Consider the following 15,615-nt stretch of genomic DNA (forward strand, 5'->3'; position numbering starts at 1 on the left):
TGTTTCGCTTTTACCAGGACTGTGTCGAAGTGAGAGGCTCACCCTTAGTGCTTTGGCATCGCTGGATTCAAGCACTTAATCCAACATCGTCGTTTTGGGTGCGTCCTTCGCCGCTCATGCACGCATATAGCCAGAGCCGGTCTTTCTTGTGATACCAGTGATTATGTTTTCGTCATGATAACCAGCGGAAAATCTGAATCTACACTGATAATTAGGAATTTCAGTATCTGGGTCTACAGGCTGCCAGCGACGATCCCACTGGAGCCAGAGCTTTCCCACCTACCACTGCGCTTTGGCAAAGAAGACTAATCCGATCCACCCTCGAAAAGACAGATGAGGTAAAGTAAAATTATGTACAAGGGAAAAGTTTACGACAAACTCAATTCCTCTGATTGCCTTGCGCCGTCAAATATCAGCCTCGTCAGGACTTCAAAGGAAGAGGGGTTTAATGTGCTGAAGAAGACTCACTTAGGTCGATAAACCAGGCTTAACCCGCTGAACTGTCGACTGAGGTCACAGAAAAGTCTCGGGAGAGTTTATTTATATTTACAGGATGCCAAGCACTCCAAGAGCATGCATGTTTAAATCGGTCTGCTATTGATAACAACCCTGAATAGGGGCAATCCTCTACAGACATTGGAAAATCTGAATAACCTGACATGATGACGGACAGCACGTTAGAAAATATAACCTGATGAGCACGGCTTCGTGAAGTAGTGTATATTTGTTGCCTGTGTCTGTGTAGTCCGTCTTAAGAATCCTTATTCTGTCCGGGCTATAAAAACACCATGAAGATCTCTATTTTTCAACACAGCCTCCGCCCCCTTGCCGAAAGAGAGTACGATTGGGAATGCATATTGTTCAGGAAAACACCGTATGTTGGTCTCTTCGGAATCTCCCGTCCAGCTGTAGCCTTATCTCACGAGTTTTCCGAGTAATGTTGAATGTTGTTACTTGTCACAAGTGAATCTTCTGTTCCGGGCTTTTAGACACAGCGTAATCGATTGCGCGTGATACCAGCGTGACCCGAAATATCCTTATTTGTACTAGTACTACTACTACTAGGTGATCACGTGAAGACTATCGTTTGAATGAAATTTTTTTGCCAGCATTGTGCAACGATTTCTGGCAACGTATAACATCTAATATAAATTCAAATGGGTGATTGTCTGTTTGCTTTTGAGATCAAAAATAGGTAATGCGGTTCTATACCCATATCAAACCATTCGAACTGTGGGAATAACTGACTTGTTCGGTATTGCACCTTAAATAATCTGAGCAGTTTTCATGAGCTTCATGTCAATCATCTACTTTCTTCAGCTACCGGGTGCTCTTCCCTAGGACCGTTTATCCATTCGTCCTCAGAGTCTGACCACGAAGCTTATCACCTAAAATATGAAGTTTGGCCTGTTGTTGAACATGCCAAGGTCGGTGTACACCTTTTTTATGATACATCCCCAAAATTCGAAATGTGTGAGGAAATCCTCAGTAGCTTCATTTTGCATTCTCTGGCTAACTGGTATGCTCAGGTTACTGTCTGAAATTATCTTGCACGGGCTGGTTGATTGTTCGGAGTCTGATTCCTAACTATCGTACGAAGTTCTGCTCGGGGCCGGTGTACCAACCACATATTCACCCTCAGATAGGTGATCGTTCGACCACCAACTGTAATTTTCTCCTAAATTATTTTATCTTCGTTAATCTCCATAAATTACGTAAGTTCCATTGACGTCACCTCTAAATAGTCGTCTCTTCGAAAAGCTCTGTGGACGCACTCTAGTGTACGCGTTTGAGTTCACCACATTTAGTAGTGTCTGGATCATCTCACATTGGTGAGTGACTTAAATCTTCTCGACATGTGGGATCCGAAACGTCCTCCAAGCGACCGTCCACAGAAATAAAGCACATGGATTGCACTGCAATCACTTTAAGCAACCCGAATAGTTCTCTCAGGAAGGAGGTTTGCTGTTAGCTTCAAACCTACAAAGTGGGAAGAGCCACTGCACGCCTGAGTTGGATGAAATTTAAGCATTGCTTTTTTCACAATTCAACCAGCTGGACACTCGTATATGTCCCGAAAGATTGTGAAAAATGAAACCACACATCTAATCTGGAAAACCTAAATAGCCTCTGCCAACCCGCGACGGTAGTGTGACTCCAGGTTATCTGTCAACAGTGTCACACTGCGATATTATTTGGAGACGTAACGAGTGTATACAGATGGGACATGGAGACCCAATGTTCGAAGTCTTTTTTAGATATAGCATGAATCTCTTAGTAACACCGGATTAGTAATGTAGGCTCAATGTGTTCCCAGTGTTCACTTTAGTAATTACCCCATTCGATTGCTATGCACACGTATCATGTTTTGTCTAAAGTTACCTAATATACCCGTGAAAGTCATGATCGCAAAGTAACGGTCAAAGCCTGTTCTACTTGGTTGGCCGTCATTAATTCTACAACAGAACGTTAGGTGGTGCTAGCCAAAAGTCAAGTGTGACTGGATGTGTCATTGGGCAAATATGCAGACTGAACAGGAAAGAACTCATGATTCACCGCGTCAAACTACTTCATAGAATAGTCTTTAGGGCTAGAGTTACCAGCTACAGCTTCTGAAGTTATGTAGGTTTCTGTCGGACACTACTAGGCTACGAACCAGTAGTTTGTTAACCTATACGGCCTGTAACATCCTAAATTTTGACGTCTGTCTTCTCAGCTACCCCTCAGGCTCGTTCTGGACATATTGCATTCTGCTTACCATGCTCTGCTAAGATGTCTTGACAGCATGATAGAACCAACCGAAAGAGCAATGTCAATCAATGACCTCGAAGGCACTTTTCGGTTCGTCAGCCAGCCTATGAGGCTGAAATTTGACAATCGCCGTACATTCTCCCTCAATGATGTGTGATTGGTTGCTAAAATACCAGTCACTGAGAAAACCGACTGTGTTAATGGTGTGGCTGGGAACAGTGGCAAGGATATCGGTATTCGCACCCCAAATCTGAATGAACTTTTGCCCACTTGATGATATACCGATAATTGGTATCGAATGCGTCAGAAGATTCACAGCCTGGCAAAATTTTGTTTAGATTTATAGCTTAAACTCAGTCTTTCTTTGAAACCGCTCTACATTGGTAAAGGTGTATGAGCGGGCCTCGAAATACTTGCAAGGACAACTAAGTAGAAAAACGATAGTAGTTTGAGTGGTCTGACAACCATCACAATATTTACTCTCAGTGACCGAGGGAAAATGACGAAGCAGATATGACAAAATGCTTGTGGTTGTCCTATCTTTTGCAGCGAAATGGACCGCACCCAATCAAACAGTGCTTTTTTCTTCGTTGGTACGTCCAGCGATGTCGTTGAAACTTCTTTGGATGTAGCTACAAATACCTAAGTTGAAAAATCCTCTTTGACAGTCGTTTCATTGGAAAATAACAGTTAAACGATTTGTAGGTGAAAGCGCCTCAGCAGTTTAATGAGCCTGAATTTTGCCACGAATTTCCCAGGGAATTATATATGCTGTAAATTACGCGTATATATGTATAGCTCATCACCCTGAAAAAGAGGCCGTAACAAACGATCAGTCAACATATTTTATGGACTAGTATATCCGTATGAAGAACGCGTAACGGCTCGATGCAGGAAATGCAATCGTTCAGCCTTAGCACCCTTCCGTTCCCTAGCTGCCATGCCACCTGAAGGAAACACGAGGACTGAGATATTCCCAAGTTGCCGAAGTCTACATAGGAGTCAAGATGCCGGATTTGGGTTCGAACCACGGACCTTCAGGTCAGTAAGTTTGCGTCCTAACCACTGAGTCAGCTCCTGCTCAAACGAGCTTTATAATAGTAATAAAAGCGAGGCTTACTATGAGACTGATGAAAATGTTTCGAAAGCTCCGTGCCGGCCTCGCCCTTCTTGGGACATCCGGTAAGCGTGATTGCCTAGGATTAGTTCATTTTGGGTTCCTAATTGAGCCACCACAAATTACAAAATCCCAAAGATTTCGCCATGAGCGCCCAAAGGTCTCCAACACGTGACGTCTCCCCTTGCTGAGAGAAAGACGAGTTGCCAAGAGCTACCTGTCTCAGCCATATGTGAAACCGTAGTCATCCCTTATTGTAATTTCTCTAAATGATCGTTTGTTGATGATTTTGGTTTTGGAACACTGAACAACTACACGCAAGCCAAATCCAGGTTTGTTTTCATGGGCAAAATGCTGCTGGTCACTTAGACGGTCCCAAGTATTTTACTTGTAGTGGCTCTCTCAACAGAACCATCTTACCTAGTATGCCCTATCCCGTACGAATTTGCACTGTTTCTTCTAAGATCGCTGCTTCTGTGTGATAGACCTGTTCATCAGTCTGTTGGTATACGTCGGAATGACTAACCTTTCATTTACATTCCCATCCTGCCACCATGCAAAGATTTATACTTCAGGAAACATTGTGATATACTTACAGTCTTTAATGCTAGTCCAGCTATGGTAATTTCAAATCATTCCATCTGATGACTCTCGACTTTTGCCAATGAAACTCCTCCCGGATAACTGGAGCGCCGAAAGAGGGGATGCTGGATCTCAATGACTGCCTTAAGGTTAATTGACTATCTCTTGGTTTCATTTCGATAGTTCCCTCCCATTTTGCTCAATTTTCTGTCGTTTGTTCTGACATTACCGTGTGAGGTACGTGCTGGTGCTTCTGCTCCACATCAATGTTGGTTTAGTTCAAGATGTCAAGTTGAGTGCAAATAAATGGTGAATTCCAGGCGTAGAACCGGAAGCAATCAACACGTAATCTGTGTAAGGGGATAACTTCTCTCTTGTGAGCTCTTCTGATGGATTTTACGGAGAATAGCTGACCTCAATAATATGTCACTTTTGGTAAGTCTCGTGAAACTTACATGAGATTGTAGTATCCCTTAGCTACTGCTCCTAAGCATGATCGCAGGTCATGTTTTCGGCAAATCATTCCTGAACATCGTAGAAGCAACTGATTTTTCAGAGACAGACATCGGTTCAGTTTTCGACATAAACAATGCAGCTTAGTTGTACAGTCGACTTGCTAGCCTGCCATCCAGATTACCATGTACGTTAGGACCAGTTCAGTCAAATGCATGGGTGTTACAGAATACAGATGAAAATGCAATACCACACCAAATTTATGTTTCTGAACCGGATGGCGCACCATGATGTGCTCAGTTTCTGTCTCATATTTATGATTTACTCCTTTTAGGGAATGTAACACAGCAATCACTTAACGGGATTTATCACGGAGGTATTTTGTATCCTCCAATAGATGACCTCTCGTGGGGAGTCTGGCAGACTGAATCATGTTTGGGGCAAACGCTACTGTTAACCCACCAGGTGAGCACCATTTGTTTGTAGACCGACAGCTACTGTAGCAACCTTAAAGTTTCCACCTGGTGTTGATCGGACACTTTTCTGAATGCCAAATATAGAATAAATGGATTAGAAAGTGTTTGTTCTATACTTTCCAGGCGGGAACGCATACTATCAGTGGAAACTTTTACCAATCAAAGTTCTTAATGAGATGTCAGGATACCGTATTTTTTTGGAATAAAACAAAGATACTACCGAAATGTACCGGGAGGTCAAACAGCCCAGGTAGGTAAAATGAAGTCATTTTCTCAAGCGTTTAGTTCCCACTTCATCTTTCAGTCAACCCACTCTAACTTTTCACCAACACAAGAATACTCCTACTACTGAAAATCGCGAAAGTTCACATGTGCCATCGCAGGTAGTTGAGTGTTCAATGTCCGCTTGATTGCGGCACCAGCTTGTGTAAGCTTTGTTCTTTTCGGCGGAGTACAGGAATCCCCCGGATGAGCTCACTACTAAATGAGTAGTTGACCTTTTCTGGAGTGACCTTCTTCCGAAGGATAACGCGGACGGACGCAGATATTAGCTCCATAGATGAATAGCTTCTGCCTGAAAAAATTGCAACCTAGGGGATTATAGTGGTGTGGTGAATAGTAGTTGAACGTTATGGCTGAAGTCAGTGTAGACAGACATGGAACGTAATGATAGAATGGTACAACCGTTGCACAGCTCCTCTGTAACATAATTCCTTCTGGCTGCACATTATACTTATGCCCTCGTTCAGTCAGAAACAGTAGAAAAGTATGGATCTGGAATGACTCACTCTGCAAAAACCCCACTAGGTAGATGAGAATCTTTTTAAACAACAATATACAAGGCCAAAAACATTACATGTTTCTTTGGAATTCAAAGCTTACAAGAGGATAATTTGTTGACTTGAATCCAAACGTAAAACACTCGTTTTCGTATAAAGTAAGATGCTCTGAAGTGAATCTTATAGTGTGCGTAGTTCAACACTCATGTGCAGACCAGCATGGTCTGAATGTGAAGCTCGAAGGAATCTTAATATGCAAATTTTGTTCAACCCCACCTACACCCAATTCGACCGTCAAACGAAGAATAACACTGCATAGACTCTATGGTCGACCCTTATGTGGTAAGCACCAGCATTATAAACAACGTCACATCAAGCTCAAATAAATTTTCGTTCCACAACTGTTTATAAATGGCGTTGTTAAAGGAAATCAATACCATTTTGAAATTTCGAAACCTTGAAGCCTATAGCGTGAGAAAACAAACAGCGGATGTTGTGATACCATTCTGGCAGTCTGACTGCGCACAAGGCCCCAATGCGGAGCGTCCTTCAGAAACTTGACATCCAGAAGTGCTTCGCAAGTAAACAAAAGAGAACGAAACAACTCGCTTATCCATTGATATAATAAGCGATAGCTCTGTTTACCTAAAGAGTAACATTGATGCACGTGTTAATTACGTGTCGCCTATTTCTCCGCCTCCTTGCTTCAAGTCTTGCGCGAGCTCCAGCTGATACGTGCACAGTGATGGTGTTACCGCCACATCAATCGGACCCATCAAACTCAGCTTACATATTAAATCGGTAGGTTAATAAGCGATGCGACGATTTTGGTTTTGCATTTCTGCTTAAATGAGGTCGTTTCTTCGATCGGTACTTATCCAGGTGGGACGACCGTAAAAATAAGTACCCTGAGTTTTAGCGCTTGAGAGCAATCCCTCATCGAAAAGTCAGTGCACTTCCCTCTGATCCGTCCAAACAGGTGATAGTAGGTTATTCCTCACACTGATGAATGCCTTATCATCTTACGACATGGTGATCCTCCACAGAATTTTATCACCCCCGCAGTTATACGCTACGGGGATAGTGGATGTAAAGTTGCCGTCAATTCGACAAGCTGGTCAGCCAAACTGTCATCAAATGCAGGATAATGTCAACTCAAGTTATTGTACTGTCAAGATAGAGCACATATGGTGCGTGAAGCGGTAGCCGTGCTCCGCAAATATGTCAACTTGTTTGCCTATCGATGGTGACTGGGTTGCACAAAACTGTGGCGAAAAACTACATGATATCCGTGGTCCATGCCTACCTACGACCATTAAAGTGCTGCCATCCAACCTTCTCCAGGAGTTGAGCCGGTCCACCCACGCATAAGCTGGATCGAAATGCTAACCTGAAATTAGCTTTGTCTTCAAACCTTAGGGGTTTATGTTGTCGACAGAACATACTATTCACAAGATCTCTGACAAATCCTTGACAACCAATGACCAGTTTCATCTTTTTTGGGGATCACCAGACAATCATAGTCCAGGAATATCACCTACTTAAACACAGAATTGCACATAATTACCGGTATACACCTATTGGCAAATTACATGCGATAACGAGAGACCTAGAAGAGTCCTCCAACTAAACGTGCTGCAGGATACCTAATTCATATTTCAGTTGACACGAAATGCGAGATATCGCAGAATATTTTCTTGGCACAAAAATACGACTCAAGAAAATATGCTGCGACATCCCGGCTACCGTGCCAGCTAAAATCTGGTCTTTTTGCAACAAATTCAGTGGTAGACGATCACAAACGATTCATTTGAGCTTCACATTACAACCAACGTAATTCGCAAATGAATGTATTCCATCACTTTAGGTAGTTACTTCTCTTCAAAACTACTTAAAGACCTATGCCGAGGTGTGTAGTGCCGATCGGGTCTCTTGCGGGTGCAACCAGAAAACGGTTAGGCTTCCTGAATAACACAACTGATTAGTGCACTCGCAAAATCTGCTGGTCTTTTTCCACCATGCGCAGTTCACACTGTTCGAGATTTACCTACCAGACTCCGCACCATGCGCAGTTCACACTGTTCGAGATTGACCTACTACAACTATCCATCCGTAAAGACTAGGGATCAGTTGGTAAGTTCTGGAATCGTTGCATACTAATGTCTCCATTGCGCCCTTGTTCAGTGCCCTTCCAGCGCTAATGGAAAAATACGACAAGTAATGCCCACACTGTGCCCATTGTTCTGTTCCTTTCTCAGCAAAACGGTAGAACTTTCTCACAGTGAACTCTATCCTACCTGTCGACGTTCAGCCTGACGCCCATTCAGTTTCGATAGACTAGGTTTCTACCTTGACCACACGAGTACATCAGTCACTTTAGAAAGTGGTACATGTGTTTACGGCTATGTGCGCCCAGTTGCGTGTTTGAGTTCATGGAATTCACTAACCCGCTTATCCATCAACGTAGTAGACGGCCCGGGTTGTGTGGACGTGTACGGTATCAGAGTTGTTAGCCTCGGCTGGCATTCGGACGTTCGCCCGAACATACTGTACAAACACATTCAAGTGACTTAAGACGTGCACAGAATGTACACCTGTGTCCATAAACTTCTTGTGATCCTGCCAACAGACTTAGGAACAAAGGTCAAACACCGAAGGGCTGGAACGATACCTATGTGGTCATCTCGACAGCAACAAGGCGGTTAAGGACAAGATTGTCGTTTTGTATGTAATTTCGCTCACTGTATCCGCAAAACAGGCCAACGAGTCACGTTGTCTAGACCATCAAAACTGACAACTGGTCAGCGATGAAATAAGGGACTGGTCTCAAATGTGATGGATCAAGACGTTCGTTGTGAAAAACTTCTGTCTTTAACGGAGGAAGTTGCGCGAAAGCTTGAGAAGCCAAGTGACACCATTCATTTTCAGGGGATTTCTGGAGATTAGTACAAGCTAAATGCCGTGTGCCTTCCCCCAGTCTGTTGTTTGGTGAATCCAGTATTACGAAAGTCTGCCTACAGTGATTCTCCTTGAGAGGAAAATCGAGGAACGAGAGGACGCCACTCGACAGTCTCGATCCCATAAGTGCACAGTGATCTGCTCTGGTTTGAGCTCCTGTCGCATTCTGTTCCATCATTGTGTCCGTAGGTAAACCAAAACGGTTGACTGAACCACACTGTCCCAACTTTCAAGAGATTTTACGTAGTTAGCTGACTGTTCAATCAGCTTCGTGGGGTTCGCTTTCGAGCTAAATTTCATTTTCTCTCTCCTCTGGGCTCAAATTACGCTAATGACCGCCTTCTCTGATCAATTCAGAGGCCCTACCACATCCGACAAATAATGTCACATCTTTATTATGAACACACAGATAGAGCATGTGTGCTCAGTTTCTCCAATGAGCGCTTGAGGACATCCACTTTCAGCTTGGGAAACTGTTTAGGAGTGTTTCAAAGGAATCTGTTGATACAGTAGGGTGTAGTTTTCCCAAAACATCCCACTAGGATTCTTCAATCAAAAAACTGGGTAGATAGGAAGTTACCTCTTACACCATCGTTTCCGAGATGTTATCCAGGGTTTCTATCAACCTTGAAACAGATGTTTCCTATCGAAGTAGCCTGTCACCTTACTCATTGAATTGTAGGTCTTTAACAGGTTAACCTCATAAACAACGTTCAAAATCAGGCTTTGGAACATATTATAAGACACGGTGCTTTAGAATGAATCAACACGTAATGTAGGACAAAAGGACTTCGTGTTAAGTAAAAGATCAAGTGAGTCACGTCAATAAAATCATTGTAGTGGACGCCCAAAATAAGCCCTACTTCCCAGTTTACGTGCAACACTTGGCGCTCAAAACAAACGCTACTTTTCTCCGTCGTTTCCTTCGAAACGCTAACTATTTCTTGGTTAGCTTAGCATGCTTGCTGGTTGTGTGTGTAAAGTCCTGTCGCCTAATAAATCCGAGTACGAAAAAAAGTAATAACGAAGCAGGAGAGGCTGTCTCCCCTTCCGTCGCAATCTATTCATCTGCTGAGTACCCCAAAACAAAGCAGTTGCAGTCGTACACATACGCATCGTCCAATTTCGCGGCAACTTCACTCGCCACTTTCTAGTTCGTGTGTTATACACTGTTCGGAACATATGGCTAACACCATCACTCGGGTGTGATCGCAGCCCTGGTGTAAAAGGAATGGACGGACCAGAAACGCGTGTGCATACTGATGTAATAGTTGAGGAGGCAGAAGTAGGAAGTAGTGTGACATGACTGAGTCAAATAGTCTCGTCTACCAAGGCTGAGTGGATACCAGGTTAAAAACAATAAACTGATCAGTGGGTATCAGCGACCAACCAGCCGAGGCAAAGGTCGTCTGACTTGGCAGTTGATTCGATGATAAAGAAGAGTTAAGGATTTCATCCGTTCGAGCTGGCTTATGCCATGTGTTTTCTCCGTATATTATTGGGGTTGAAATGGTACATAAGCTTATTTTCTGGAGTATCATAGTAGAACACTTTCACGGACCTGTATATCCACCTTAGACATTCATGGCTGGTAGGCAGTCGGTTGGGTTCAGCTTGGTGCAAAGATTGACGGGCACATCGAGAACTCGAAGCATGCCAAACGTCAACAAAATGGGTCTGTTCTCCATTGAATATCTTTCAGCACGTTGTAACAAACAATTACCCGGGTGGACATCTGTCCAAACATTGCTGCGTCTACCTGGTTTGAGGGAACCTCATAACGCCGATGCTATTGACAACCAAACTTTCGAATAATGACAAGCAGCGGTACTATACTCGATCGTCTCAACCTATTGGTGGCTTCAGGTAGACGGAAATCACTCAACGGAGTTACTATTTCAACACGACCAACACCTTGGTATCAATGCACCGTTTTGTCAGCCTCTAACGTAGACTTGAGAGTTTTGTTCGGTTGTGTTGGGCAAAGCCGAATTGCACCGAAAATTCGTCGCTCAACGGATATCCGATTCAACCTTAAGAGTTTGAACGCGTACACAGAACCAGGTAAACCTTAATTGTTCAAGTGGGAAAGAGCGCTTTTCGCAGTACCCAAGACACAAACAATGACTTTCGGTATTTATTGTGGTAAAAGATTTGACGGGTTGTGTCGGAGAATGAGAAAACAACGCTAGGTTCCGCGCTTGCATATGAGATTGGCTGTACAGCGTGCACGGGTTCGCGCGATGTTCTTAAGAGCGGCACACGCATCCAGCTATTGGTTTAAAACCTTGTAAAAGAGACGGTCGTTCGGTGTTCTCCAGACTGTAACTGAAAGTATCCCTGTGGGTGTTACTCGATAGAAAGAGAAAAAAATATTCACCAGTAAGGATTGAGCTCCTAGCTCAAGCTCAGGCCAATCTGCATGCCACAGATACCTAGTGTAGCTTTACTTTGTCATATAAGTCACGCTTATTCGTCACCCAACGCACCTGATCCTAGAAGCGAAGATTATGCTACAATTTTTCGCACATCATTTTTTCTATTGAATTTACGGATGCTGAAAACGCACTAACTGCACGCAAGTTAGTGAAAGCATTCAGAGACAACCAAAAATGAAAGGATAAGCCACCAACATACCATAGCACACTAAGATCGAGGAAGCCCGTAAAAACCCGTACCGATATGGGTTTTGAAGATTTGTGACTTGATAAATAACTAAGACAGATTTTATTGACTTCATGGGGGGGGGGGTTGGACGACATTCTGGAGCTGGTCAGAATATAGCCGAAATCCCGCTTGAAAAGCTTAGTCCAGACCACCAATACGTTTACAAACCATTAATTGAGACATACTAACGCATTAACAGGGTGAAGTTGTACTTTAATCAGCTCGCCATCTGAATCAATAAGGAAAGACGGTAGGTAGACAGAAAACCACCAAAGTACAAACGTTAATCATGAGATTCAAAATAACCATTGTTTATCGGGGATTCGAAAAATACCGAATACCCGTGCATTAACTCACTATTTTTGAGCTCATTGCGCGCTAGCCTCGTTATAGCGCTAGGTTGGTACGAATGCTGCCAACCGGGACCACTGTTTTTAGGCAACCAGAATCATTTCAAGCAACATGAAACAAACAGCACACAGACCACATATGGTTGTAAGCAGGGATTTCTTATGGTCGTATGGTCACCCCTTTCCCTTTTTATCTTAACAGGGGCGAACATTGAAAGGTCTGCTTGCACATCAACAATCATTCAGTGCAGAATTCTGCAGAGGAGAGAATCACGGGCACTACGACCTTTATAAACGGAATCTCCTCCTGAAGCACATCGCCGTTGCTCGAGGGTAGAGAATTTTACTAATAAAGTCAAAATAAAGTCATTGGGAACTCTAAGTCAAGCAGTGCCAGCGATTCACAGCTAGAATGAAGTGGAGTGGCTTACCCACATCGTCCTGATTAAACTACGAAATACACTGTTGATTGTTGAGCAGCTAAGTACCCATAAAAACACCGGGGTTACGTAAAAGCCCTTGAATGAGTCGCTCATCCGTGTGTTATTTGTAGACTATTTTGGTGTACAGACAATGCGGTGCTTTTCAGTGCAATTCAGTACACTTTATACGACAATACACAACTGAAAAAGGTCTTTTCGAACAGACCGCAAATTACAGCACATTCACAACTAATTAGGCAACTGCCCCGAATACCTCAAGTTAATATAAAAGCCCATGGCTACTGAAATCTCATACTCGTACAAAAATAATCTTGTGCACAGAGAGTCAAACAGGGATGTCGTAAACAGCGAACTTGTATGTATATCCATTTTCTTCAATCACCTCGGACGGGACTTCGGGTAATCTGAAAGGCAGCGATAGATATAAGTGACGAGAAGCGGAGACGCAGAACGATAAAAAGGGTACTTAGAATCAGGTAAACCACTGCATGGGCCACAGAAAGTTGTGACTTAGTTTGCGAGCGCCAACAGTGATAGCATACTAAGAACCTAAAAGATACTGATGAACGGAATATGCTAGTCAATATTTAAGGAAAACGAAGTCCAGTGACGACTATGAAATTTACACGAACACAGTGAAGCTAAATATTGCACAAAGTTCTGGATTACATACACACAACGGTGGGGAGAACTTTTAATGTGAATATCTAAAGACAAGCTAGCGTCAGAGTGGACGACCACTCTATGAGGACTCTAATCCATAGGCTAAAGGTATGTATGAGTGGAAAATAATCGATCCTACATGAATGACCGGACAACTGTCCATTTAGCAGTGAAACCTCGCTCAGTTAGTGGGGTGAAGCGAGGACACCTCAGCACGAAGCGGGAGAAGGTCCGGGTTACTGAGTCTGTCAGACCGTACCTTGACTCAGCAGTCTATAACTGCGCATCCAACTCACGATGGCGTTGGAAGACGACTGTGGATGGAGGCGCTACATTAGGCTGAAATAAACGGTTCAATCAACATACTTTATCGGTGAATAGATAGCCGTGTCTAGGAAAACGGTTGAACTTTCTAAACGTCAGCAATTTCAGCTGAGTCTCTCATCAAAATGAAATTCGTGTGCGAATGAGATTATTTGTCGAGCTACTCATGCGTTTTTTGGAAGGTCTCTAGAATCTCAACTAGACCGATTAATTGGAAAAATACGAGTAGGTACACACACGTTCTCAGTGTCAAACGGAAACGAATTAGTTATTGAGTTTCTAAGAAAGATGCGATTATTATGGGACGGCTCCCCTAACATGAAAATATTCGTCTTTTACAAAAAATTCGTCGTAGCCCAAAACATGGTTGTTGGGGTAGGGGAGATACTTAAGCAGCCAGGCTGGGCAGTCTCAACCGGGTCAGAAACCTGGTGCCAGTAGGTTGATTGAAGTCGGCTATCATGATGTCCTCGAACTGGATGAAAAAGCGCGAAAATTGTCAGGGCAAAATTATTCTATATATTCTGAATCAGCTCATTCACAAAGACCTACTCGATTTTCTTGAGTTCGTCCCAGTTCACCTCAGGAAAGAATGTGTCACAATCCACATCCTTCATTACATGGGTGCAAAATATCCTCACAGGGTATTTCTTCTGTTCCAAAACGTCCTGTATGAGTAGGGGGAAAGATTTATATAGACTATCAACTTGTAATATCTCGAAAGAACGATTAATTTTTGGATAGTTGCCTGCGTCTGGTTTGGTGGGATGCCATTACCTGTTAAGTGCAACCGAAATCCCAGCAAAAACTGGTTTAATTAATTAAACGACGTTTCAAGACAACAGAGTGGATTTGTGTGGTTGCTGTTATCCAAATAGCCTGTCTTTGGTGCGTTCGCCATCGCCATACTGTCAGGAAGCGTCCAGATACGAAAAGTACATGTGCAGAGAAGGACGCGTTGCCAAGGGAACCATCGGGACCACACGTAACGGATGGGAGGTGCGTTGGCGGAGCTTACCAAACACAGCTTAGAAGCAGCGACCACCAGAGTGGGTGTGAAATCGATCACGGCACGAACACGCCCTTGGCTGAAGAGAATGAACAAGCGAATAACCATAAATGGCCACTTAGCCATCCTACATATTTACGCGGAAGTTTTGTATGTTTGTTCTGACAATACAGCCGTGTTCCAAGTCCTCCGTCTTCTCCTTACAGTGTAGTCTGGCAGGCTCAGTTACGGCGCAACATGTACATATGCTCCCCGCAGAAAGCGTCACGTGACCGGGAGGAACAGGGCTTCTAATTCCAGAGCAGCACAATTTCCACTCAGTGACAGCCGGCTGTTTGTATCAGATGACTTCGTGAAACCTAGCGTCGTATGAGCACTCTAATGCAAAACGTTGACATTAGTGGCGCTTTTACTAAAAAGAAATCTGTTGGTTACTCTCAGAAAATAAGACGAAATCCTCGCGGCAAAGACCGGTTATGACGCAGTATTCGAATATCCATCGACCCTATCTATAAATCATACGAGACAGAATAAGCACTGAGTAGTAGTTCACACAAGTTGTACTGATACAACCTGACAGCAGATGCGCAAGCTGAAATTCAGCCTACACTCCGTCTAACAACTCTAACAGAGATAGCAGATTCGTATCCCCGTTGACGCGACAGTTTTTCGTCTAGGATTCAAAAGTATATGAAGCACAACTTGTGCCGAAAACCCAGCGACCTCCAAAACAGTCGGACTGTTCGTGACACTTAGGTTCTTCGTCCAACCCAATGTACTCGGGATCCAACAATATGGACATGTTCAGTTCTAGAAATGGGGAACAGTATTAAAGTTAATCATGCAAATAGTCATTCTGAAAACCTGTCTGATGAGCAGTAGTAAAGACAAAGGGAATCCTGTGACTGAGCTCCTCGGGAGCCAACCACATTTATTCCGCTGATAATGAGGTTTGCAACTGCACGGTAACTCCACAAAGGATCTGATACGAAGTTCACCACAGCTTTATCTGTCAGGGGCGAGATGGTCCAAGTGCGAATTTA

At 43.5% G+C, this 15,615-nt stretch overlaps 1 protein-coding gene across 1 annotated transcript in view; it reads right to left on the reverse strand.

Moving 5' to 3' along the window:
* Positions 1-12,549: 12,549 nt before the first annotated feature.
* T265_02929 (hypothetical protein) overlaps positions 12,550-15,615 on the reverse strand; it is a gene marked incomplete at both ends in the record, with an annotated part of 12,714 nt that continues 9,648 nt past the window's right edge. Inside the window, 2 exons of the mRNA XM_009167293.1 lie at positions 12,550-12,980; positions 14,116-14,231. Coding sequence (XP_009165557.1) covers positions 12,902-12,980; positions 14,116-14,231 — 195 coding nt within the window. The remainder of the gene's footprint in view (positions 12,981-14,115; positions 14,232-15,615) is intronic.

The sequence above is a fragment of the Opisthorchis viverrini genome (assembly GCF_000715545.1).
Source record: "Opisthorchis viverrini unplaced genomic scaffold opera_v5_38, whole genome shotgun sequence".
In the NCBI taxonomy this organism is placed as follows: domain Eukaryota; kingdom Metazoa; phylum Platyhelminthes; class Trematoda; order Opisthorchiida; family Opisthorchiidae; genus Opisthorchis; species Opisthorchis viverrini.